At 44.2% G+C, this 27,947-nt stretch overlaps 1 protein-coding gene and 1 long non-coding RNA gene across 3 annotated transcripts in view; one reads left to right on the top strand and one right to left on the bottom strand.

Annotated features, from left to right (window-relative positions):
• POGLUT3 (protein O-glucosyltransferase 3) overlaps window positions 1–27,947 on the bottom strand; it is a 68,834-nt gene that overhangs the window by 24,413 nt on the left and 16,474 nt on the right. The window contains exons 2-5 of the mRNA XM_054015518.1: window positions 20,709–20,866; window positions 14,527–14,683; window positions 9,382–9,439; window positions 5,113–5,239 (exon numbers count right to left, since the gene is read on the bottom strand). Coding sequence (XP_053871493.1) covers window positions 5,113–5,239; window positions 9,382–9,439; window positions 14,527–14,683; window positions 20,709–20,866 — 500 coding nt within the window. The remainder of the gene's footprint in view (window positions 1–5,112; window positions 5,240–9,381; window positions 9,440–14,526; window positions 14,684–20,708; window positions 20,867–27,947) is intronic.
• LOC128829968 (uncharacterized) lies at window positions 9,348–27,741 on the top strand. Of its 2 annotated transcripts, none has more exons than XR_008443514.1 (3): window positions 9,348–9,721; window positions 14,483–14,623; window positions 26,530–27,741. It is a non-coding gene; the product is annotated as an uncharacterized LOC128829968 (long non-coding RNA). The 2 variants fall into 2 exon arrangements; XR_008443515.1 differs by lacking the exon at window positions 9,348–9,721 and adding an exon at window positions 10,501–10,634.

The following is a 27,947-nucleotide window of genomic DNA, read 5'->3' as shown; positions in this document are numbered from 1 at the left end:
TTCCAAGTCTCTGACCTTGTCTGAAGCAGCTTTTTTAAAGTCTTTCTTAATATTCATTTGGGTAACCAAAGGCTGTGGCTGGCTTTGGGAAATCTTAGTGACAGAACTGCTGTTCTCTGCTACCAATTTCTTTTTGAACCTTGAACCCAGTACGACAGACTCAGACACATCTGCTTTGATGTTGGTTGAAGTAACTGCAGATTTATAAGTGAGATAGCTCTGAGGGTCTTTTGAATTCTTTGAAAGCAGTTTACTACTTGCACCACTTGATACCTCCATACTGCTTCTGTTCTCTGACACACATGTTTGAAAGTCACTCTGATGGCACTGTGAAGCAAGTTTAGCATTCTTTGCATGTGCACTTTGCTGGTCATTTAAATTAGATGTAATCATTTCATAGTGAGCATCAGGGGAAAGAAACACTTCATCATTGTAGTACTGATAAATATCAGACCAGGAAGGGTGCTCCTCTTTTCTTCCAAAAGGAGAACTCTTTTGGTGTATTTGGAACCTACCATGACAAGCTGTATCTCTATAGTGGGACCTAGAGAGATTGTTTTCCAACCCGCATAATGGATAATTCTCCCAATTATCAAAGGATAGTGAAGTAGCAGCTTTGTCTGTGCAACTGATGCTACTAAACCAATTAGTACTTGACACAGCTCTTCTGTAATGGTGTTTTGACCGGTAAAATTCATATTCTCTGTTTTTGTGCAGAGGGCAAGGATATGTATCCTGTTTTGTGGCATTACATTCCATTAATGATTGGGTCCTAAAAAGATTGTCTTGATTTGATGCATGTCCAGAAGTATATGGTTTATTCCATACAATAGAAGAGAGGGGAATTCGCTTTGGGGTTTGCTGATTGTTCCTTCTTACAAATCCACTGTTGTTCTCCGTTGCCAATAGATTTTGTAAACTAGTTGTTGAAAATGGCTCAGAGGATGCTGAAGATGGATATCTCTGAAGAGAACACACAGAGTAACTTCTCCCAACTGTACCCTTCCCAATATAACTCTTGTGTCCAAATCCACTGTTCTGTCTTATGGAAGGAAGATGCAAGCTACCTTCCGAGGACTCTCCAAAAGATACAGAAGACAGCCTTCTGCTCAGAACAGGGTAACTACTGTCTAATGAATCCTTGTGCATGTATTCTTCTTTAGATGCTGAATGGCATCTGTTCATATATGTATCATAAAATTTCCTTGGTCTGTAGAAAATTTTATGGTCCTCTTTGGCTCTTATTGTTCTTGTTGCATCAGAGAAAAATGTGCTGGGTGTTTCACTGCAGTTATTTCTGTGTCGTCCCCTAATAGCAGTCTGTCTGCTTGTACTGGGAAACAGATATTGTGCTCTTGGTCCACTGTCATCTAGACGCTTTCTGTTCACTGAATCTTGGGCTTGTTCCTGTGCCAGCTGGTCATCCAGATCACCTAGAACTACACAGAAAAAGACAGCTATATTATTAATGTTCTCAAACTAATTATGCTGAAAAGTGTAATGTACTACTGCATATCAGTGACCAGATCAGGTTTTGAAAGGAGCCACCATCTCCATATTCAAATCCTGCTCCCCAAATATACTTCACTTCTTCCACAGTGCCTTTCAACGATAATCTATCATTGACTGGGGGGAAAAAGTCTGTACTGATTTGAGACTGGTCCTCAAAGGGCTCCTCAACCTAGCCAGTGTTAGTTGTTTTTGCTATTTGAAACAAACAAAAACAAACAAAAAAACACCTTAGTTTGCATTCTTAATTTACATTTGTCAGCTAAGTGTAGGAAGAACCTTTCACAATTCTAGCTTGCAAAGCAAGTAGAAAAGAATTGTACTAATCAGACCCGGATTAACCAATTGCACTCAGTGTACTTGCACAGGACTCCCATCTCAAGAGGGCCCCTGGTGACCCCCCAAAACTGAATGGTGCTGCAACCCCATGCTCCAGATTGCAAGGAATGGGGTGGGAGTGGGGTGAGTCGTGGCGGCTGTTGGGGGGGGGGGGGGAGATGTTGGAGGGGGCTGCTGGGAGTTGTGGCTGCTGGGCTGAGGTTTTGGGGGCTGTGGTGAGCAGGAAATAGGTCAGAGCTACTGGGATGTGTGGGGGGCTGTCAGGATAAGTTGGGGCTGGTGAAGGGTTGTTGGGGTATATGTGGGGTGGGAGGGGCATTCAGGGGTCTGTGCATAGGGAGCAGTATGTGTGGAGTGGTGGCGGAAGGAGCACGTTGGGATCTGTAGGTGGGGTATTTAATGGTGTGGTGGTACTTTGCTGTCTAGTTTACAGAAGGTGTGAGAGGCCCAAAACCCTTTAATCTGGGCCTGGTGCTGATGAGCATGCTCAGATCTTTCTGTATGTTTCCAGAGCATAGACAACGCTATGATGTAGCTGTGAGCTGGAAGGACATTCTAGATATTAACATTCAAAGGAGCACATGGAGTAGCCCTGTATGTCCTAAGCTTGTTTAGCTTGGAATGTGTTGTAAATAAAACAGCTGAACATTTTCAGTATTTGGGCTGTGAAACAACTAAAAATTATAATTGCTATTAATCACAACATTAAAAAAGTAATCACGATTAATTGCAGTTTTAATCACAATGTTAAACAATAACAGAATACCAATTGAAATGTATTATAATTTTTTTTTTATATTTTCTACATTTTCAAATATATTGTTTCAGTTACAACACAGAATACAAAGTGTGGAGTGCTCGCTTTATATTATTATTTTGATTACAAAATATTTGCACTATAAAAATAAATAAATGAAATAGTATTTTTCCATTCACCTCATACAAATATTGTAGTCAGTGCCATCTCTTTATCGTGAAAGTGCAACATACAAATGTAGAATTATTTTATTGGTTACATAACTGCACTCAAACCCAAAACCATATAAAACTGTAGAGCCTACAAGTCCACTCAGTCCTCTTCTTGTTCAGCTAGTATTAAGACAAACAAGTTGGTGACATCTGACTCAGATGATGAAAATGAAGGCATGTCGGTCCGCACTGCTTTGGATTGTTATCAAACAGAACCCAAATCAGCATGGAAGCATGTCCTCTGGAATGGTGGTCGAAGCATGAAGGGGCATACAAAGTTCAGCATATCTGCAATGCTGGCTACAACAGAGCCATGCAGAACACGCGTTCTCACTTACAGGTGACATTGTAAATAAGAAGTGAGCAGCATTATCTCCCGTAAATGTAAACAAATGTGTTTTTGTAATAAATAAATAAATACTTCTACATTTGTAAGTTGCACTTTCACAATAGATTGCACTACAGTACTTGTACGAGGTGAATTGAAAAATACTATTTCTTTTGTTTATTTTTACAGTGCAAATATTTGTAATAAAAAATAATTTAAAGTGAGCACTGTACAGTTTGTATTCTATGTTGTACAGTAATTGAAATCAATCTATTTGAAAATGTAGAAAAACATCCAAAAATATTCATAATAAATTTTAAATTGGTATTCTATTATTGCTTAACATTTCGATTAAAACTGCGATTAATCGTGACTATTCTTTAAAATCTAATTAATTTGTTTTGCATTAATCACATGCATTAACGGCGATTAATTGACAGCCCTAAGTAATTTATCGCTTATTGCTCACTTTTAATGATTTCTATAAAAGGACTATAACATGCAGGGCTTGGCAATGGCATTCTATGAATCTCTGGAGGCCAGATGGGTTGATAGCTTAGGTGATGATAAAGTGTAATAACATTTAATAAGAACTTTTGATTCACTCTGTCAACAAAGTTGCAGTTATGCACTAACCTATTAACCTGGATTAAACATTGAATTTCTTGTTTAACTGGGACGGATTTTAGATAGCCATGTCTGATAAAAAGAATTTACTGGGAGTACTTTCAATCAGAGGGATGATTTATGAAATGACAGTTTAATGTGTTCAGTTTGCATCCACATGAACTAAATACATCTAGCAGTTACACCAGAGATGAATTTAAGAATTGAACACTAGTAAACAAATGGTCCATCACCCACCTTTTTTAAGGCTGAAATAAAAAAAGATCTGAGTGTCATGGACAGCTCAGTGCAAACCTCAGATTCTCTGCTTTGCTGAGTTTCTGCTGAGGACAGCAGAGAGTGGGGGACCATAAGGGAGCCAGTTATGGCACAAGCAAAGCAAGTGGCTGTTTGGGACCTTACTATTTTGAGGACCTCACATCACGGCCAAATTCTGCAGTGCTCTCTCTGGCCCTGTGTCAAACAGAGGAGGCAAGGGCCTCCAGAGAAATGAGAGGAAAGGGGCTTCTGGGCACTGCCTGAGCAGTGATAGCTGCTGCCTAAAATAAATGATGGGGCTGAGGGTTCCGGAGAGACACCGCCACCCCCTGCTGCCTGCTCCCTCTAGCATGCCTCCCCACCTCACTGCCTCCTAATCATACCCTCTCCCCATATTGTAATAATGTTTTCAAAGTGAAAAACTGGTGTAGCTGTTCCACATACGGGTCCTGGGTAGCGGTGTACCAAGGAGGACTTTTTTGGAGGGTGCCAGAAAAGTTCATGGAATAATACATTTCCTTGCACCCTTGTGGGCCAGTCTGAGCTTTGTCTGTCCTTACCTCAGTCACCAGCAGTGAGACCAGAAAGGAAGAAGTGACTTGGCTGCTAGCCCCATTCACTCCTTCTGGTAATGGGCCCAGATGGGGAGGTAACTCATGGCTCCTCTCATTTCCTGTGGCTTGGGGCTCTACAAATCATAAAGCTAGCCTCAGCTACACATTGACCTCAACGGGAGTTACATGTGCAGGAGGATGGGTGTCTTCGAATTACTGTAAACATGAGACAGACAAAGTGAGAGAGAAGTAGCTGCCGTATTTGGAAGCAATGAGCAACTCATATAGAGAGACTATTCATTTATAGAAAGGATCTCCCATCAGGGTGGTAGAACAATTTTTATAGTGGGAGTGATGAGAGCCCTTTAGCCAAACTGTAAACCCTGTATATAATGGAAACCACTTCAAGTCAGGGGGTGCAGCAGCACCCCCAACACCTGTAGTTCCAGTACCTATGTCTCCCATATCCAGTTACACGTGTGTTGTTGGTACTACAGTAAAAAAAACAGCATGAGTGCACACACTTACCACGGAAGAACTCTTTTTCTAGCTGTTCATTCCATATAGGTGCACTGTCCTCCATCATTTCAGCTTGAGTTGCATCAAATAAATTACCAGGTAGTTCAGTTGGTAAAGATGAGTTGCATGTTTCAGCCTGTTGAGAAGTTTAAGAGACTGTGTAGCTTATTTTCATAGCAAAACAAATCATCTTAATATGGACAAGAGGAGAGAAAACCCTCATGGGTGCTAATATTCTTTTTTTTAAACAATATATGCCTGAAATCACAGTGCTGCACGTGTGAAGAATTAAATTCTACATAGTAAGAGCAAGGGATTTGGAACAACTATCTATAGTTCAGACTTTCACTTGATTTTGGGGGGATTTTAGTCCATCTTCTTGTCCAGAGGCTGTAGCACACTCCAGAGCACGTTAATGGTGGTTTTGTATTATAACTGATATTTGTTTGTAGTTGTTAGCTGTTCACTCATTTCACCTCCACATACATTCTAGTAGGATATTGCCTCTATAATTTAAATTTTCCTAATCCATTCTTCTTTAATGCGCACATTTACAACCCACCCCAACAACAGGTGGTATTCACCTCCCATCAAAAATGTAATAATCAAATACCACAGACACCTCTCCTATACTAAGATTTCATCTTCACACAATACTACAACTAATTTAGTAGCATTTTATAAGTATTACAGTTAAGACATTAGTAATATTTTAATGAAACAAATTCCATTTGTGATGCTTTACTCTTGGAGTTTTAAAATTGTATTTTCACATACACACTAATTCCACCAGCCTCTGGCAACACAAGCACTGCCTTGCAGGCCTTGCTCTCTCTGTACAGGTTAGCTATAGGCACACACCAACCCCTTAGCTCCCAAACATCTCTCTGGAGTGCCAAGCCCCTGATCACTCACACAACTCTCAGATTCTCTGCTCCCAAAGGAATAGCACACACCAGCTTACTAGATTCAACCCAGGATCACTGCTCCATTTAACACACAGCACTTAGATATATTTACAGTGAAAACAAAAATAAGTTTATTATTAAAGAACTGAGATTCAAATGATAGTCAGTAAGACTATTAGAAACAAATGGATACATATAAAACAAAATCATAACATGCTTGCTACAGCCTAAACTTAACACACACAGCATTCTGGTCTCCTACAGGATAGCTTACCCCAAGTCCTTTTCCCAGCATTTTCAACCATGGTGGCTGAGATTCCCCTTGTCATAAGATCAAGCCTGCTGCCAGCTTGTCTTCCCAGCTTGAAGGATGCCAGAGCATCTCTCTGCACCCCCAGATATGACCCCAGATCTTTGATCTTCCTCTGAAAACAGGGTTCTTCCCTTCCTCCTGCAATTTACCTCTTCCTGTTAATTTCCTTCTGAAATCTCCAAAAACTCTTTATTAGCATTAGACTCAGTATGCTAACAGATTTCCATTGTGAGATACACAATGGTTAGCTAAGGAGAGAAGTGTCTCTCTCACCTCCTGACTGGAGAAATTTGCCTCAAGGCAAGCTACCTTTGAGAGAACCTGCCTTTAATTAGAAGGCCTAGAGAACACAATTTTCAGCATATATACGAAACTCCTCACATAGATATACATCTCAGAATGATTATGATTATGTGATACAGGCTTTCATTAGAGACCTTACATGACATTCTTTTGGTGAACCCAGGGGATCGCTGTGCCCCTATGTACCTCAATGCCCTCTGCCAGTTAGTATCAAGAAGTCTTTGGGTCACATCATGAGAAGGGGGCACCCTTTAGGGGGCCTAAAATGGAGGACCAGAATGCTGACTGTATGAGCTATCCTCCCACTGGGCACCTCAGTGGGTCCCACCATGGAATGGGGGTGAGGTCCCTTCATGGTCTTTCCTGCTCTGGTCTGAGTGATCTCAAGATCGATCAGACTGGTGCAGAGCCAACAAATGCACCTGGAAAGAGTGAATGAGCCCTTTATTCCTGTGTAATATGGGACCAAAATTCCATAAGAATTTAGGAATTGCCAGACTGGATCAGACAGATGGTTCATCTAGTCCAGTATCCCGTACCTGACAGAAGCCAGCACAAGGTGAATCAGTGGAAGATGCAAGAAACCTTGCATCAGGCAGTCAACGAATTACCTCCTCAGAAGGAAAGTTTCTTCCTAGTCCCCATCAGTTAAGAGGCTGGTTTATGCTCTGAAATATGGAGGCTTCCATAATTCCTGAGGCCAGATCCTCTGCTGGCATAAATCAGTATAGTTCCATTGACTTCAATGGATTTTGGCTGATTTACATGAGCTAAGCATTTGGTCCCACTCTCATTTAAAAAAAAAAAAAAAATCTTTTCTATTCTAACTCTGGATGTTCTTGTTATTCATATAAACATCCAGTCTCTCTCTGAATCCTGCTTGGATCTTTGTTTCAATGATATATTGTGACAATGAGTTCCTCAGGCTATTTGGGCATTGTATTTCCTTTTATCAATTTTAAATCCTGCCATTAGGTTCCATGGAATAGTCCCTTGTTCTAGAAGTATTAGAGAGGGGAAGTAGGAGTGCCCAACTTATCTTCTTGATACCATTCATTATTTGTATACCCTTATGTTCCCTCTTAGACTTGGTCTACACTACCATTTTATGTTGGTATAACTATGTTGCTCAAGGGTGTAATATATCCACACCCCCGACCATGTTGTTAAACCAACCTAACCCTGGTGTAGACAGCACTATGCCAATGGGAGGGCTTCTCCTGTCGACATAGTTACAGCCTCTTGGAGAGGTGGCGTATCTACGCCGATGGGAAAAGCTCTCTTGTCAGTGTAGGTAGTGTCTTCACTAAATGCTACAGCTGCACTGGTGTAGCACTGTAAGTGTAAACAAGCCCTCAGTTGTCACCTCTCTGATTACACCCTATAACAGAGTTCATGTTAGTAATACAGAGCAGTGAAATGGTTAAAACTGAGACTCTGAGCCAACTTCATCCCAGGTGTAATTCTGTTGATATCCAAGGATTACACTGAAGTTACACCAGAGAGGAATTTGGTGCCTCATGCTTGAAATGTCTCTGTGCTACCAATCTGGAGCATCCAGCCAAAACAAATCACCTGAAGTTAGAACACAAAGGAGCCTTCCTAGTGCCCAGGCTCTATTTAGCTAAAGTAGCTCATAGTGACATCAAAGAGCCTCATTCCTGCAAACACTCAGCACATAGCACTCTCAGTGTATGGGATTTCTGTGCACCAAGGGCTTGCAGAATCAGAAATAAAATACTATTGGACCAAATCTTACTCCCATTGGGTGAAATTCACCCCCATGCAGAAGACCTGCACAAGGCCTTAACTCCCACTTAACTCCTGCTTAAGGCCTAAAACAGGATGTAAGTGGTTCGTAGGTTTCATGCAGGCTGTCTGCATGGGGGTGAATTTCACCCATTGCAAAGTCCATTACCAGACAGACAGTCCCACTGACAAAAAGAAGAACAGGAGTACTTGTGGCACCTTAGAGACTAACAAATTTATTAGAGCATAAGCTTTCGTGGACTACAGCCCACTTCTTCGGATGCATATGCATCCGAAGAAGTGGGCTGTAGTCCACGAAAGCTTATGCTCTAATAAATTTGTTAGTCTCTAAGGTGCCACAAGTACTCCTGTTCTTCTTTTTGCGGATACAGACTAACACGGCTGTTACTCTGAAACTAGTCCCACTGACCTCACTGGAACTAGTAAAGGTGGCAGAATCTTTGCCTAACAGAATCTGAATGATCTGCAACTGAATTTAAACTTGCACTGAAGCCAGAAATCATGTGGATATGTGCTCAACCTGTTCGTAAGCACAGATGCAACGAATAAAACTTAACAATTGTAAATAAATCCAAACGGCAAATATTTATTCAAAGTGAGTTCACGTTTATTTGTGCTTTGGCTACTACTGCCAAAATGTATCTTGTGTTTGTCCCATAGCAATAATTTATTAAATAATTTCCTTGTTAAAGAGAACTGAAACCGCACTGCAGAAGTTAGACTTCGGACTTCTTTGGAGACACTCGTACAATAAATGGGGCAAACTCATCCCTGGTGTGACACCGCTGAATTCAACAGGCTTACACCACATATGAATTTTCCCTAGTATTTAAATACAGAATTGCAAGAGTCATGTTTACATAAGTCATGTTTAAATAAGCAGCCAGAAGGGCATAATGTCTATTCTACAAAGACAGTGGACTAGTACTCAAAATATTCCCCGCTTTAAACATTTTTTTACAATAAAGGTGTCAAGCTACTTACCTGTGCCATTTCCTCAACTTTGGAAGATGTATGGGCGCCCAGAGCAAAGCTGTCATATCTGTGAAAAGAATTTAAAAAGCTGCTTTGAAGATAAACACGATCAAATTTTACAAGGGAGTAAATAGCCGGCTTGCTTCCTTTTAATATCCAGCAAGAAGCTTCCGAAAATACTTTTTATGAAGAGTCCACAGAGTTTGTCATGTTATTTCTCAAATGCATCTTACGATATATTTTTTTCATCCATCAGGTTGCTGGAATCTGCAACTTGTTAATGTTCCAAGTGAACAGCCAAGAAGGGACCTCAGATTAATGGCATTTACGCTGCTGGAATATCAGTAAGGTAACTCTCCATCTGTCATTCTAACAAACGGTTATTTGCAATCTTAGGTAATTTTCCAAATGATAAGAATTTATTAAGTACTGGGGAGAATCGAAGGTTTTGGTTATATGACCTATAACGCTCAAAATGGCCCGTGACCTACTTATCTGAAAGACTGTCTCTCTTCCTGTCCCAAATTGCCCCAGTGGAGATCACAGGGCACCCCACTTGTATAAGAAAGAGGGGGAGCTGTCAGATGGTTCTCTATAAGGCCCTGGGAAATTTGCTCCCACCAGTCCAAAATAATCCTAATTTTTCAACTTTCATTGCACACTGCAAGGCCTAACTATTTTCCCAGGTTGTGAAGGATTGCCAGGACTCTGGTGGGAGTCCTTGTAAGGAACTTCAGCCATTTTTCAGCTGCTGCATTAATGTTAATTACTGGCCAAGAGAGGGTTGTATATGAAATAATATATTTTTAGAATTGTGTTTTTTTAAATATGTCCAGGGGTGCCAAGAGCAAAGGATGGGCACTCCTTTTAATGGAATGAGTGTATACATCTAATTAACTAAATAACCAAAGGAAAGGAGAAGTGCAGCTGATTTAAATGGGGATATTCACGCTATTTGTATCCATACAGGTGAAAAAAAAAAATTTCCTAATTCAAATGAGGAAATTAACCCCATCGCAGTAAGATATGGTTCCTTCTCCCACTTGCAGACCTTTGTTTAAAAATTAACATGCCTATCCCCCTGCCAAAAGGACATTGAAAAGAATTTTGCCTAGTTATGGTTGCTCTTCACTGTTCAGCCCTCCTCCCAGAGGACTTTGTTTTGCTTATTCTTCTCATTTTTTCTGATCAATCCTGTCTATGAAAGGATTTTTTTACAGTCATTATTTCCTTTTGGTTCTTAAGGCTTTCACTGGACTGAGGTAAATTATTTTATTGTGCTTCAGCAGCAAGTATAAACTGGCTTGTTGGCACGTTCTGTGTATCCGAGTCTTTCTTCCCACTGTGCTTTGTCATTTGTTTGTAATGCGCTTGCAGGCAGGGAAGAACAGTTGAAAGGGATAGTATTTGTGTTTTTGCAATTGGGAAGGTTAAAATCAGGATCCCTTCCTCATACAAGGCATCATCCAAAACCAACTGAAGCCTATGGAAAGATTCCCTTTGATTTCCATGGGCTTTGCAGAATAAGGCTCTATGAGCCTGCTCCACTCCTTAACTTTGCTTGATAGCAGTTAATCATGTGAATATTCCCATTGAAATCAATGGGATTACTACTCCGTGTGTGTAAGGGTTTCAGAATCAGATCTCAAAGCCATATTTAACTTTTGTTTTAAGCTAAAATGATGTGGAATATGCAGTAACACTTAACACAACATATAGAGTTGAGCTTGTGGTATTTCAGAATCTTTACAATTATTTCTTTCAAACCAAATGCAGTGAGTTTGGTGTTCTGTTTTGTAAACGATCTCAAGTCTTATTCCATTAGAAATGGAAAAAATTCTATTGGCTGCTTCAACTTTGCATGTGGAGAATTGTTCTGTACAGCACACTTGCAAGTGCTGTCCCTACCCCAGTTTTAATTATTCCAAGTAGCGGGACATCATTATTCTTTTTCCAGTAGATCTAGCTATCAGAAATGTTTTTTGTTTTTTTTAAATATTCTGGCCAAAATTACTCCTGGTTACACCTCCTTGCACCATCCTAAATAATTCTTCCCCATCCTTGTTCTTAGCACTCTTTAAGTAATAGATGATGGTGTTCCTCTTTAGTTCTCTCCTAGTCAAATTATACAAACAAGATTACAATAATCTTGTGTCCTATATCAGTCCCTCCAGCTCCCTAATCATCCTCATTGCTCTACTCTGACCTCCATCCAGTTTGTCAGTATTTTGAAATTAAAGGTTTGTTTTCCTACGTGCAAGTAGGAAAGTGCAAGTATTTCTTAAATTCATTACCATAGAAACCGGAAATAATTTGATTTCTTTTGGTCATCAAACCACTTTCCCCCTCCCCCCCCACACACCCCCAAACATGAAACTAAGTACCTGTAGCTAGACAGATGATTACAGAGTGCAACACTAGAAGAGTGATTGCATTTAATAATAATACACAATAACTCCATGAAATAGATTCTGCAGCAAATTATTAGTTTCAGTCAGGCTCTAATCTGCAATGGCCCATGCCTGGGTTCTCTCTCAGATCGCAGTCTTTTCCTTTTAATATTCGTATGAGCACTACACAGTACCCAGCTAAACAACAATCAAATTATGCAAGCATGTTGAAAACACTTGGTTAAGTAAAACTTAGCGCTTCTTTTTAAATGTAACACCTATTTAAACATGCTATAAGAAGAGGATAAGAATAACTTAAAACATCAAATGCCTGGAATGGAAAATAATCACAGGTTTTACTTACTGCCAACTTTGGTGTTACAACCCTTTTATTAGCCTCTTAAATAGCTCCACGTAAATAGACTTCTTTTTGCAGCCTTCCATAATATTTTTCCCACAACAAAACACCCCACAGCAGGTGAGACTTTTTTTTTTCCCCCCGCGCACAAAAGGGACAAAGTACCATCTAAACAGTCGCTAATACCTAGCTGTTTACAGACTTCCACCAGTCAAGCTTACTTACATGACTTACAGTGCTGCTGCCTATTGTACATCACTTACTCTCCAAATAACTTTACCTGGTGACAGGCAAAGTATTTTTATTGCTTTGTCCGCACATAAAACAAGTCACGTGCCAAGACAACACCTAGAAAGGGCGGAGAAGTTTTCAATAGGGAGACGTGACTAGGATATTTAGTAATTGGCTCGGCTCCACATCAGAATAGCCTTGCTGTTTATTTTTCAAAAATTCTGCCTTGTAATGAGTCAAGATCAGTGGTGGGCAACCTGCGGGGTTCATGCTGCCCATCAAGGTAATCCGCTGGCGGGCCACGAGACAGTTTGTTTACATTGACTGTTCACAGGTACATCCACCCGCAGCTCCCGGTGGCCGCAATTCACCGTTCCCGGCCAATGGGAGCTGTGGGAAGCAGCATGGGCTGCAGGGACGTGTTGCTGCCGCTTCCCGCAGCTCCCATTGGCTGGGAACAGCGAACCGCAGCCACTGGCAGCTGTGGGCGGCTGTGCCTGTGGATGGTCAATGTAAACAGTCTCACGGGCCGCCAGCAGATTACCCTGACATGCTCACCACTGGTAAAGATCATCTGAACCCAAGATCTAATTTATACATTTTCTGTTGAAAAATCAGGATAAATATATAATCGGGAAAACCAAAGCAATGAGTACATACCATTATAAGTATCTTCTATTGCTTTTTCAAAAAAAAAAAAAGTCATTTTCATACTGGTAAAGGCTGCCAAATTGAAGAGCCCAGAATCTGAAGCCCCCTAGGCTTTGCTTTCATTTGATCTCATCCCACAAGATTGATTTCACACCAATATATATATCCCTCCTGAAACCCTATTCTCTTTCTCAGTTACACAAATGCCCCTTTATGTTGTGGGCATTTATGCTGTGGGAATAGCCCCGAGTACTCCCTATACAGAGGGCCACCGTGGTTTGCATAGAGATGGTGTGAGAGCTCTATATTCGTCCTGCTCCCAGTCCCCAGTGTAGGGGTTATGCCAAGGGTGAAGGAGAGGGAATAGCTGGACTGTGCTGTGGCATGGCTAGTATCTGCTTCCCAGAACTCACAGGGGGCCACTAATTTTCCATGATGGTCACCTTGCTGCTCTGCTAGGGAGGAGCTCTCTGGAAACATCTGCAAGGTGACCTCATTGTCCCTCTTCAAACCCCACCTTAAAACTCTCCTCTGCTGTGATACAAAAACCTTACCAACTGTTAGGTAGCTGGTGCGAAAACAACTACTGATCATACTGACCAGTATTGTCTCATTATTACCTTGTGCTTTCTTCCCCCTCCCCCAGTCTGTTGTTGCATCTACCTGTTGTCTCATGTTATTTATTATTTGTATTATTATAGCACCTAGGATCCCCGGTTAGGACCCCACATTGTTAGGCTCTGTACAAACATAACAAAAAAAGACAGTCCTTGCCCCAAAGAGCTTACAATCTAAGTTTGTCTTATAATAAGTCCGTATGCTCTTCAGAGCTGGGTCCACATTTTTGTTACGTGTTTGAAAAGGACCTTCTACCATGGGCCCCTAATCCATGACTGGCGACCCCAAGCACTACCTCAATATAAATAATAACAACATTGAATCACAAAGAGGGGTTTGACATTGAGGTGTTGCCAATGTGTCTACAAACTACTTGAATCTATTATCCAGGCCCAGGAGCGCCGCCAGCTTTTCCGCTGCCCCGAAATGCCGCCCCCCCACAGAGGCGGCGGAAGGTCCCGCCGCCAAAATACTGCTGCGGTCGCCGCCCCCCCAAATCACAGCGCCCTAGGCGACCGCCTAGGTCGCCTAATGGGTTGCGCCGGCCCTGTCCAGGCCCCATGAAGAAGGGGCATAATGGGCTAGAGCCGCTGCAATAGCCCAGAGACTGTAACAACCATGCAGCTTTCGTGCAAAGCCTGAGCAAATTAAATTTCATCATCGGATGGGAATTTGGCCCTTACTTTCCACTTAGTCTTTATTCTTTCTGACATTTAACTGATAACTCTGCATTACATAACCAAATAAAATCATGCTCCTACTGGGACATGTGAAAAGCAGGCTGGAGAATCATCTAATTTAAATGGAGCTGTACACAAAGTTTTACAAGCAACGCATGAAACAATTCATTTTCTTTTTCTAGCTACTATTAAGCAGTAGAATGAACACCTGTTGTGTATAGCTCACCGTGGCTGCTGCCGAGTCTGGTGCTTTAAAGTGTGCTTCCTTGATTTTTTGAAGGAGAAGAGTGACGCAAAAGGAGTTCTGAATCCCAGAATGGAAGGTGAGACATTCTTTTGTGCTTGTGGATTTTGGGGAGATGACATTTTAAACTCTTTAGGATCTAAAAAAAATTACAATGTTGCAATTATTTGATTCATTTCCAGTTCTTGTTAAATCTAATTTTTTAAACCATACAAAAATAAGCTACAGCTTTGCATGCCTGAATAAAGGCAGGCAGTAAGCTGTAATTAAAGATGAGCTGCAAAAGAAGCAAAAGGGGATTTGTTCCCTTTTGTGATTCTTTATCAACACAGCAAGTTTGTAAGTTGTTTTCCCCGAGACAAATACATTTTCTTCTGTATAAAGTTTGTTAGCAATTTCAGACTATCACCGATTTCTTTTGACTGAGCAAAGTGACATACTGGCTTTTGGTGTCTAACTGGAGAATGAGGGAAAAAAAGATACACAGGTCCACATTTTCAAAAGGAGCGATGATTTTGGGTGCATCCATGCTTGGGTGCCCAACATGAGATAACTAAATTAGCCTGACTGTCAGACACTGCTGAACACCCGCCCTATGAAAGTCAGGCCCCTGTTAAGGTGTCTCCAGTTGGGCATCTGAAATTATTAGTCATTTTTGAAAGTTTTGACCAAAGACCCATAACGGGTTGACTTCTCAAATGTGTAAGGCGCTCAGATACCACTGTCCTGAGCATGCTATAAACACAATACAGACAGAATCATTAATTACACGAGTCATTTATATTAGATACCAGAATGTTATAAAAAACTTTTTATACCTAAGTTTATGATGGATTCGCCAGACCATTCTTGGTGGTTGAATGCTACAATTAATGTTTAAAGTGTTTTATTTTATGTATATTCTCTCAGAGCTTATTTTGTTTGCAGAATCATAGAAGGGCATCCTGGTTTATTTATTTTGGGAGAATATGGCCTTGTTTCCACAGGGAACATGAACCTTGTCCTCGTGGCAAAAGCAGTTGATAGTGGGTGTGAACGACAGATTGGTTCACAGAGTAAGCAGAGAAACTGCAGTCTCTGCTGCTAAAAGGTGCTCCAGTGGGACCAGGGAAGCAAAGCAACATTCAGATAACAGGGCATCATTGAAAAATTGAAGATTTCCCCGCCTCCCCCGGCCATTTTAGATCACCAGATGTGAGAGCGAAAACAGCAGCATAGAATAGGGTTACCATACGTCCGGATTTTCCCGGACATGTCCGGCTTTTGGGGGTTCAAATCCCCGTCCGGGGGGAAATCCCCAAAAGCCGGGCATGTCCGGGAAAATCAGGAGGGCTCGGTGGTGCTCGGCCGGGGCCGGTGCGGGGCCGGGAGCATGGTGCCGGGCCGGGAACCAGTGGGGCAGTGCCGGGCCAGGGTCACAGTGCCGGGCCGGGCGCGGGTCCGGGGAGCCGGTCAGCCGGGGAGCCGAGCCCGCGGGGCGGGAAGCCGGGGAGCCGAGCCCGCGGGGAGCCGGGGAGCCGAGCCCGCGGGGAGCCGGGGAGCCGAGCCCGCGGGGAGCCGGAGAGCCGAGCCCGCGGGGAGCCGGAGAGCCGAGCCCGCGGGGAGCCGGGGAGCTGGGCGGGGAGCCGAGCCCGCGGGGAGCCGGGCGGGGAGCCGGGGAGCCGAGCCCGCGGGGAGCCGGGAGCCGAGCCCGCGGGGAGCCGGGGAGCCGAGCCCGCGGGGAGCCGGGGAGCCGAGCCCGCGGGGAGCCGGGGAGCCGAGCCCGCGGGGAGCCGAGCCCGCGGGGAGCCGGGCGGGGAGCCGGGCCCGCGGGGCGGGGAGCCGGGAGCGGGGCGGGGAGCCGAGCCCGCCGGGCGGGGAGCCGGGGAGCCGAGCCCGCGGGGAGCCGGGAGCCGGGGAGCCGGGCGGGGAGCCGGGGAGCCGAGCCCGCGGGGAGCCGCGCGGGGAGCCGGGGAGCCGGGCCCGCGGGGCGGGGAGCCGGGAGCGGGGCGGGGAGCCGAGCCCGCCGGGCGGGGAGCCGAGCCCGTGGGGCGGGGAGCCGGGGAGCCGAGCCCGCGGGACGGGGAGCCGAGCCCGCGGGACGGGGAACCGGGGAGCCGAGCCCGCGGAGCCGGGAGCCGGGGGGGTCCGCCGGGGGCCGGCAGTGCTGGGCAGGCCAGGGGTGGTCGGCCGGGGCCGGCACCCCAGGGCCCGAGCCGACCCAGGCTGGAAACGCCGGGGGGCCAGCCTGGGCCGCGCCTCCTCCCCCCACACCGCCCCTTACCTGCTACAGGCTTCCCGCGAATCAAATATTCGCGGGAAGCAGGGGAGGGGGCGGAGACTTTGGGGAGGAGGCGGGGTTGGGGCGGGGGTATGGGCGGGGCTGGGGCGGGGCCGGGGGGCTGTGGAGTGTCCTCCATTTGGAGGCACAAAATATGGTAACCCTAGCATAGAAATACCTTATATATTGTGTGTATTGGAGGGTGTAGGGGGGAAATGCATTCTAGAAATGGATACATAACTGAATAGAAATAGCTGATACAAACTGTGAGAGGCAAGGGCAATATTCTGAGTCTGGTCTCTCAATGAAATGAAAGGTGCATGTCATAGGCAGTGTTCCCTCTAATTTTTTTTACATTCATGTGCGGAATGAATTTTGTTATGTGCACCAATATGAAGGTGACACATCACCTTCATATTGGTGCACATAACAAAATTCATGTGGTGCAGATGGAGCCAAGGGGTTCGGAGTGTGGAAGGCGGCACGGGGGGGTGGGGGTGGGAGGGGGGTGGTGCAGGCTCGGACTCGGGCTGGGGCTGAGGAGTTCGGAGTGTGGGAGGGGGCTCAGGACTGGGACAGAGAGTTGGTTGCAGGGGGTTAGGGCTTCGGCTAGGGGTGAAGGCTCTGGGGTGAGGCCGGGAATGAGAGGTTCGGGTGCGGGACGGGACTCAGGGCTGGGGCAGAGGGTTGGTTGCAGGGGGCGAGGGCTTCAGCTAGGGGTGAAGGCTCTGGGGTGGGGCCAGAAATGAGATGTTCGGGTGCGGGACGGGACTCAAGGCTGGGGCAGAGGGTTGGTTGCAGGGGTGAGGGCTTCAGCTAGGAGTGAGGGCTCTGGGGTGGGGCCGGGAATGAGAGGTTCAGGTGTGGGACGGGGCTCAGGGCTGGGGCAGCGGGTTGGAGTGTGGGGGAGGTGTGAGCTCTGGGGTGGGGCTGGGGATGAGGGATTTGGGGTACAGGCTGCCCAGTGGCTGCAGTGGGGGAAGGGAGAGAGAGAGAGAGAGAGAGAGAGAGAGAGAGGACTCCCCACAGCCCTCTCTCCCCCAGCCCTCAACTGCTGCTAGAGGCACCTCTCCCTGGCAGCTCCAGTGGGCCTGGGCAGGGGGAGGGGTGCTTCTCCCTGCCACGGCAGGTATGTACTGGGGGAGAGGCATCTCTTCCCGCAACAGCCCTGAGTACCCTGAGCCCAGCCATGCAGCTCAGAGGGAACTTAGGTCATAGGGTTTCATTTTTGGCTGTAATGTATCACTTGTACCTCACTGATAGGCAGACTTCATGTTAGAAAACCTTTACTCCTTTTGGAACCTAATGGTTTGGTGATAGTAAGCATGACATCAAAAGAGTCACATGAACCTCTTTGTGGCCTTTAGGTGACATTTTTGGTATACAGCCCTTCTATGGAAATATCATAGAATCATAGAATATCAGCGTTGGAAGGGACCTCAGGAGGTCATCTAGTCCAACCCCCTGCTCAAAGCAGGACCAATTCCCAACTAAATCATCCCAGCCAGGGCTTTGTCAAGCCGGGCCTTAAAAACTTCCAAGGAAGGAGACTCCCTAGGTAACGCATTCCAGTGCTTCACCACCCTCCTAGTGAAATAGTGTTTCCTAATATCCAACCTGGACCTCCCCCACTGTAACTTAGACCATTGCTCCTTGTTCTGTCATCTGGCACCACTGAGAACAGCCGAGCTCCATCCTCTTTGGAACCCCCCTTCAGGTAGTTGAAGGCTGCTATCAAATCCCCCCTCATTCTTCTCTTCTGGAGACTAAACAATCCCAGTTCCCTCAGCCTCTCCTCATAAGTCATGTGCTCCAGACCCCTAATCATTTTTGTTGCCCTCCGCTGGACTCTTTCCAATTTTTCCACATCCTTCTTGTAGTGTGGGGCCCAAAACTGGACACAGTACTCCAGATGAGGCCTCACCAATGTTGAATAAAGGGGAACAATCACATTCCTCGATCTGCTGGCAGTGCCCCTACTTATACAGCCCAAAATGCCGTTAGCCTTCTTGGCAACAAGAGCACACTCTTGACTCATATACAGCTTCTTGTCCACTGTGACCCCTAAGTCCTTTTCTGCAGAACTGCTACCTAGCCATTCGGTCCCTAGTCTGTAGCAGTGCATGGGATTCTTCCGTCCTAAGTGCAGGACTCTGCACTTGTCCTTGTTGAACCTCATCAGGTTTTTTTTGGCCCAATCCTCTAATTTGTCTAGGTCCCTCTGTATCCGATCCCTACCCTCTAGTGTATCTACCACGCCTCCTAGTTTAGTGTCATCTGCAAACATGCTGAGAATGCAGTCCACACCATCCTCCAGATCATTAATAAAGATATTAAACAAAACCAGCCCTGGGACCGACCCTTGGGGCACTCCGCTTGAAACCGGCTGCCAACTAGACATGGAGCCATTGATCACTACCCGTTGAGCCAGACGATCTAGCCAGCTTTCTATCCACCTTACAGTCCACTCATCCAGCCCATACTACTTTAACTTGGCGGCAAGAATACTGTGGGAGACCGTATCAAAAGCTTTGCTAAAATCAAGGAATAACACATCCACTGCTTTCCCCTCATCCACAGAGCCAGTTATCTCATCATAGAAGGCAATTAGGTTAGTCAGGCACGACTTCCCCTTGGTGAATCCATGCTGACTGTTCCTGATCACTTTCCTCTCCTCTGAGTGTTTCATAATTGATTCCTTGAGGACCTGCTCCATGATTTTTCTATAATATAGTTCTGCTTCCTATGATGCTGCCTCCAGCTATTGAGAGGCAGAGGATGGTGATGTATATCAAAGGGTGGCAGATGAAAAAATTATACTAGATAGAAATGTGAATGGAGAAAAGATCTATTCATGAGAGCCACAAGGAGGGAGGATGGGGGAGACACTACACGAGAGGTTCTCAACCTTTTTCTTTCTGATCCCCCCTCCCCGCTATAAAAACTCCATGGCCCACCTGTGCCACAATAACTGGTTTTCTGCATATAAAAGTCAAGGCCGGTGTTATGGGGTAGCAAGCAGGGCAATTGCCTGGGGCCCCACACCACAGGGACCCCAGTGAAGCTATTTTGCTCAGGCTTCAGTCCCATACGATGGGGCTTCAGCTTTCTGCGTTGATCCCCAGCAAGTCTAACACTGGCCCTCCTTGGCGGCCCCCCCTGAGCCTGCTCGCAGCTCTACAGTGGACCCTGGATCCCAGGTTGAGATCCACTGCACTACAGAATGGGAAATTTGATAGGGACATTGACCATGTTGGGGTCTGATGGGCAACAGCATGCATGGAAGAAGACTGCCCAGAGTTCTTTCACAGTGGCAACCAGGCAGCAGACAGGGTCAATCTCCCACCTTGATAATCTGACACTTGCACACATTTTAGCCCTGTGTAATCAGTCAAGCTTCTATTCAAATACATTCAAACCTCTTTCATCTAAATCTTGATTATCCAAATTTGTCCCCTGACATCTACTCTGCTTCTCTGAAGCTTCATTTATCTAAAGTTATTTCCATTTCCCTCATCTCCTTTAAAAAAGCTAGACTGGACTGTGATCATTATATTTACCTTTGATTTTTATTTCTGTGGAACTAATGCAGTTTATATGAAGCTAACACTCATTCTTTCATCAGATAATGCCTATCTATTTGCTTATAATCTTTCCAACTATTATAACTCTAGGGTAAGAAATACCAACAGCTTTGTAATCTGTTGCACGGTTGTGCTTTTAATACAATTACTTCAAAGGAACACATTTCCCTTTTAAAATGTTATTTTGCAAAGCTCTGATGTGAGAAAGGGTTGAACACAATTTCAGAAACTTCTTTCTTACTGAACTTTGAGATGCTTTGCTGCATGGTTTTGGTGATCATCACATAAGAAAGGGATTTGAAAAACTCGCTATGACTCACCGGTTCTTGATGTCTTTCTTAGCCAATGTGCTAGTGGTCGTTTTAACATTCTGTTGACATCAATTTCATTCCGAAATTTTTTTCTCTGTATTTCTTCAAACCATTCTCCTGTCACTCCCTGTAGTCCAGTTACATCTTGCTTTTTCTTCTGAAGTTTGCTAAAAAGAAAAAATGCCAGTCAATTTTTTCAACTAATTTAGAAATTTACCTTCTATTACTGTTCACCACTAGCAACTCTCCTTTCCCTCATGGAAACACTTATGCTTGATTTCTACAAATCAACTTACTTAAAAATAATGTGTAAAAGCAAACCAAATAAGGATTTAGGACATGATCCATCAAAGTCAATGGAAAGATTCCCTTTGATTTCAGTGAGAGCTGAAAGCCCAGTTCAGCAAGGTATTTAAGCACATGCCTAACTGTGACTTCAGGAAACTACCCATATGCTTAAGTGCTATAGCCTTCTGCCTTGCAGAACCGGGGCCATAATGCATAAACATATACATCTTACAACTCATTAAAGCTTAAATTGAGGGTCTGTCACATCAGTAACCTAAATAATATATATATTGTAATTAAACCATTTTTGAGATTTTTCAACCTCATATTTCTGTAGGGAAAAAAAAAAAAAAAAAAAACAAACAGTAAAATTGTTCTTGTCCTAATAGTAAACTATTTGCAGCAAAGACTGTATTTTGTAAAGCACTCAGCAGTGTGGGGTCCCTGTCTAGAGTTTTCAGTGTGTACTACAAACACAATACTAAATGCAGATTGTATAGCTATGCACTGTCAGTTAAACAAGATTATTACTCTTCTAACTTTCATTACTGCCTCGTGGCTTGCCCGTATTTAACATTGTGTATAACCAACCTACAATTTATAGATTTCTCCAAAGCAGATTTAGGCATGGATTAAACTATACAAATGTGGCTTGGACAAGGTACCAAACAAAGAGAAACTGAACATCAATTGTTATTTTTATTCAAAATAACTGGTCATATGAATATAGTATTTATTGGGACCTAAAAGAATAATTTGCAGATGCAAAAAAGTCTGAATGATGCATGTTACAGGGTGGACTGGGCCCTTACAGCAGAAACTGCTCCAGCCCACCTGTGCAATGTTAACAGCTCTGATGGGGCATAACGGAGGACAGGTGTCATCTGTAAGAGCAGCAGGAAGATACAGAGAAGAGTTGTAGTGAGCAGGAGGCTGCTGTGGGAGACTCTGACAGTGAGAAGGGTTTGGGCCTGGAAACCAAAGCCAAAGAGTTGAAGAAGGCTGAGGGCTGGAAGAGTAGAGGGGTTTGACTGCGGACCTCTCAAAGATGGAGCATAGACAACATTGGGAGGGTGTTGGGCCCTTTCCTGGAGATGAAAGGACTCCAGGTAGGAAGACTGGGGAGCATGTGCTGGAAAGAGCAGGGAAAGACTTTAGCTAGAAGTGGCTGAAATAGCTGCTTGATTGAAAAGCAGGCTGGGATTGGAGAAGAACTCTGAGACTAGCAGATTAGAATAGGTGGTGTATTGATGGACTACATTTTGAGACTTTGAGAATGGTTTGAATTGTTTATGTTAATACAGCCAGATCCTAAGGAGGAGTATTGCTGGCCATGAGAAAGCCTCCAGCACAGTTCTTAAATGCTCCTGAAGAGGGTAAACAAAGGCAGAGTGCTGCACAGCCAACCCTGGCTATGCTGGGGTGCTCAGCATGTGGCCAACCCTGTTACTGTGTGCCTGGATTGCAAAACTACTGCAATGTCATTTGAAAGCAAGAAGTGCCACACCCACATGGTATTTCGGATGGGGAGAAAGCCTTTGCGTGCAGCCCTGTGACCGAATGCCAGTGTTTAACAATGGCTCTCAAAAAATCTTCCCTGTGGTGAATCCCACGACTCAGGGTGCCTGTGCTCTGAGAGGAGGGTTACAGGCTGAGAAATCTATTCACTTATCGATTTACATACGATCACTTTCTGTCTCTGTTGGAGAGAGACCCACTGCTGGCAAACAAGCTTACATTAAATGCACATGCTGGAAACACTCACACTTCTTCCAGAAAACAGTACTGAGTAGTACATTGTTCAGCTGATGTCATTTAAAGGAAGGTAGGCTCAGGGTAGACCTTTATAGGTAGGTTTGTGGAGATTTCCTTTGGGGAGGATTTTTAGAAAAACAAAAAACAACTGGATATTTGGTGCAATCTGATGCAAAGGCAAAAACTCTACTCTTCAGGAAATCCTGGATGATTAAGAAGTATTGAGGGAGATGGTGAATTCCATCAGAAGCAGGAAAAATCACCCCCACTCCCATGTCAAACTGCTGGAAGAATTTGAACAAGATGTTCCCATGAGCCACCTCCATTACAGCCTTAACACAAGGGATTCAATTAGGGTGACCAGACAGCAAGTGTGAAAAATCAGGACGGGGGTTGGGGGTAATAGGACCCCATATAAGAAAAAGGCCCAAAAATTGGGACATCTGGTCACCCTAGATTCAATATATCAGAGAAAGTAAAAATACAGACACAGAACTATAAATGCAGCACCTGGGGAGAGTCTGCAGTCACAAGGAGCACAAACTGCCTCAGAAACAAGCATAGACCTGCTTTGCTGGAGTTCTGAAAGATGAGAACATCTATAAGGCATCCCCATCGTCTCTTTGAAAAAAATAAGTATAAATTATTAGTCTGATTTGTGTAAGATGTAATGATATGACAGATCAGAAGTTACATATATATTATATCAAACCAGTTTAATTTTTGGACTTATTTTTTAAGAGGAAACAGTTCAAGAAAGGCAGGTGAAAATCATATTCAATTTATCGCCATCTAGTGGTAAAAAGCAAAAAGTGTTCCGAAAGCTTGATGAAAAACACCTGAATTCCCTACACAGGGCTTTGGAACTGTTCTGGCTCCGCTCCAGCTCCAGGCAAAAACCTGCATCTCCACTGCTCCAGGTCTATTTATATATATAAATATCCTAACCATGGCCTCAAAACTTTTGGAATTTTGAGGCGTTTTTTTTTTTTTAATCTATTTTTAAGATTTGCTCTCCTGCTAGGTCAAGGTGTAAAAACAAAAAAAAAATCCAATCAGCCCTACACTCTAATCTGTTGGATGAATAGATGTTGATATTTCATTCCAACTATACAACATTGCAAAGATATATTTTTTTTAATTCATGCACTCTAAAGCAGTGTAAAGTTTTTACTGGCATTTGTTTTGGATGATCTGCATCTATTACTTGTGCAGGATTTGATGCTTATGAATAATACAGTTCTTCCAAACTCATGCAAAAAACTCCCCAGCCCTTATGTCATACTATATAACTAGATTATGATATGTTATACATATATTATCTTTTATGATATACCATCTAAATACTGATCCCCTCTCTTTGGAGGAGCTCCCATCAACACTATCTTACACCCACTATACATTTGCCCAATCACGTCTACATGGTCCCCCTAATCCATGCTGAACAACAATATTAAATTACAAGGAAAGCAGTTCTTGAGAATAGAAAGTAATTAACAATCTTGTGTTGTAATCTGATTCCAAATATAGACCATGAAACGTGCCTGTGAGTCACTGCTGTTATTATTTGGATTGCAACACTGCTGAATAAAGCAGAAAACAAATTAAATATTGAGACAGTGTCTGTAACACCATCTAAACCCTAACTGCCCTCTTCCACTCCAGTTCTTTCATGGCACCTATTTGAGCATCTTGGGAGGAGACAACAGTGTGACTAGCAAAACTACCTCCAAAAACTTGGAGGATAAAAGATTATTTCTAGGGCCCTACCAAATTCATGGTCCATTTTGCTTAATTTCACAGTCATAGGATTTTTAAAATAATAAATTTCATTATCTCAGATATTTAAATCTGAAATTTCATGATGTTGTAACTGATGGGGTCCTGACCCAAAAGGTGGTAGTGGGGGGTGGTGGTCGCAAGGTTATTGTAGGGGGGGTCATAGTATTGCCATCCTTACTTTTGTGCCGCTGCTGACAGCGCTGCCTTCAGAGCTGGGTGGCCGAAGAGCAGCAGCTGCTGACTGGGAGCCCAGGTCTGAAGGCAACGCCACCAGCAGCAGCAGCGCAGAAGTAAGGATGGCATGGTATGCTATTTCTACCCTTACTTCTGTGCTGCTGCCCTCAGAGCTGGGCCCTCGGCCAGCAGTCGCCACTCTCCAGCTGCCCACTGCCACCCTTACTTCTGCGCTGCTGTTGGCGGTGCTGCCTTCAGAGCTGAGCACCTGGCCAGCAGCTGCCACTTTCTAGCCACACAGCTCTGAAGGAAGCGCAGAAATAAGGGCAGCAATATCACGACACCCGCCCCCACAGTAACCTTGCAACCCCTTCTCCCCCCCCCCATGACCCCTTTTTGGGTCAGGTCCCCCAGTTTGAATAACACTGGTCTCCCCTGTGAAATCTGTATAGTATAGGGTGAAAGTACGCAGAAGACCAGATTTCATGGTCTGTGATGCGTTTTTCCACGGCCGTGAATTTGGTAGGACCCTAATTATTTCCAAGGACTTCACCCAGAAGGCTGACTGTGTTGGCTGTTCAACAAACTATAGCAGGTACAATCCTGAATGACCCCTCTTTTCTAACTTTTCCCCATCATTATCTCAAACAATATCTCAACTATATATTGCTCAATCCGTGAACAATTTCATCACTTTTTTTTTTATATACACACCTCTTCCATATTTGCATAAACATGTCCTAATTCTTCTTATGTAGGCCTGGAGATGGGGAGGAAGTGACCCGAGCGTTTTTGTTTATGCTTTGATATGGAACCTACTATCATTAATATAATTGCAGAGAAAGCTACAGTCTCAACATGGCACTTCCTGTTGTGACACTTGGGAGCTTCTACTGCTAGAGAAAGAGGAAAAGTATCTTTTCTACCATCCTCATACTGTAGAAGGGTGAGGGAAGGAACTAGTAATGTAACAGAGACTGGGGTGCTGAGCAAGAGCCTCTGAAAGATGCTCTATAACAACCTGCTGTTTGCTTGTGAATGAGGACCCAATTCTGCTTCTACTTGAGTCAAAAGTAAAACTCCCATTGATTTCAGTAGGAGCCAGATCAGGCCCTAAATGATCCTTGAATACAAAATGGCAAACTATACATGTTGCAGTATCCAGGGAAAGAGGAAGACTTCATAGGGGGAAGGAGGGGCAGACCAGAAAGAACTCATCCGTTCAAGGCAACCAGTGGCTGAGAAGGCAAAGCTGAAGTGGCTACATGAAAAAGAAAACAAAACTGTGCCCACAGCATTAGATACCAACTATTGCAGTGCAAATAATTTGCAGCAGTCATTCAAGGAATTTATTATTTTATTCTGCTCATACTTGAAGTGGGTTGCTTCGTCAGTGAGGGGTATACAAACACATTGGAAAAACAGCACTAGAAAACCATTTTTTGGTCTAATTGGGACCCAAGATATCTCTTTACAAAGAAAAGCATCTTTCCCTGGTATTTCAATTTACTACCTTCCTCCTGCTTTATTCTGTATGCCCCTTTGGTGAACTCTCTATCCTTGGCTTATGTATCTAGTTAATTTTGACTCAGTTACTTCAATCACACATCCCTCAGAATGCATAAGCCAGCAGTTCCACTAATTTATTTATGTATGTATATAGTAACGATATAAGAGATATTTAAAGGTACATGGGCAAGTTGTCATCTTTAAAAAAAATTCCTCTATGTGTTACTAACAATAGCTTATATTATTACAGCTGAGAGAATTTAAGATCTTACTTATGTACTATTTATGCTCTTGTTTTCTTCTTGTACTTCTTTCAACTTAGATAATGAAAATTTCACTTTTCTGTTGGAGGCACACTGCAGGAGTATTAAGAGCCAGAAGGTGAAACTGACTACATCTGGGATGCACACACTACGGGGATTTCTGTAAAAGGCTGTAATCCTGCAAAGGTTTATTTATCTAACATCTTCATGTCTGTCAAATTAAGAATGTTGGATATTATGTCTCCACAAAATTAGTGTCTAAATCTGAAAATGTTTATAATGAATTTTTTTTAGAAGAACAAAATAGTTTTTGTCAATAGTGGATTGGCAAAACAATACAAGGGTTGGGTGTAGACTAGTAGAAAGTGTCCTTTTAACCTGTCACCTTTCATTTTCTCTCAATATTTCTTTGTTTTTCCTTCTCTGAATTTCTTCACATGGTGGCACTATTATTTACTGCTTTTACAGCACTCATAATCAAACGAACAGTAAAGGGTGTTAGGGATAAAGGTCACAACAAGAAGATTGCGCAATATATACATTCAATCTTTTGCCCTCTGAGGGCCAGATCCAAAGCCCACTGAAGTCAATGGAAAGACTCTTCCCACTGATGCAAGGAAACGCCTCAAAAGTAAAGGTACAAAGGATTTTTGGGAATGAAACCCCTGACTCCGTAGATCAGCCTCTCAACTCTAGTCCTCTGGCCCTCCTCTCTCTGGCTGGATACCACTTTAAGGAGCTGGACTGTCAATGGGCAGAGACCCACTCCTGCACATATCTCCTACATGCACCCTGGAATGCAGTTACTGCTATTTTAAGTGGGAACATCTTAAGGCAAGTCTACATTACAAAATTAAGTTGAGCTAAGTTACGTTGACATACAGCCATTGCAGTAATTACATCGCTTTTGCGTGTCCACACTATGTCGACGGTGCACATCTTCACAAGGAGCGCATGCACTGATTTAACTGTCATGGCGGGGCATTGTGGGACAGCTTCTGAAAGGCAGCAACAGGTAATTTAAGCAACGCAGTGTCTACACCAGAGGTGGGCAAACTACGGCCCACGGGCCCGTCCTGCCCGGCCCCTGAGCTCCTGGCCTGGCAGCTAGCCCCCGGCCCCTCCCCTGAAGCTATGCCACCACACAGGCAGTGCTCTGGGCGGTGGGGCTGCGCGATCATGCAGGACAATGCGGCAGTGTGTGGGGCTCCAGCTGGGAGGCGCGGCTCCAGACATGCTGCTCTGAGCGGCATGGTAAGGGGGCCGGGGGAGTTGACTATGGGGCAGGGGGTCCTGGGGGACAGTCAGGGGACAGGGAGCGGTTGGATGGGGCAGAGGTTCGGGGGGGCAGGGTACAGGGAACAGCGGGGATTGGATAGGGGTCAGGGCAGTCAGGGGATGGGGGGGTTGAATGGGGGTGGGGTCCCGGGGGGCGGTTAGAGGTGGGAGTCCCAGGAGAGAGCAGTCAGGGGACAAG

The sequence above is a fragment of the Malaclemys terrapin genome, chromosome 1 (genome assembly GCF_027887155.1).
Source record: "Malaclemys terrapin pileata isolate rMalTer1 chromosome 1, rMalTer1.hap1, whole genome shotgun sequence".
NCBI lineage: Eukaryota > Metazoa > Chordata > Testudines > Emydidae > Malaclemys > Malaclemys terrapin.
This window is presented reverse-complemented; position numbering and strand designations above follow the sequence as displayed.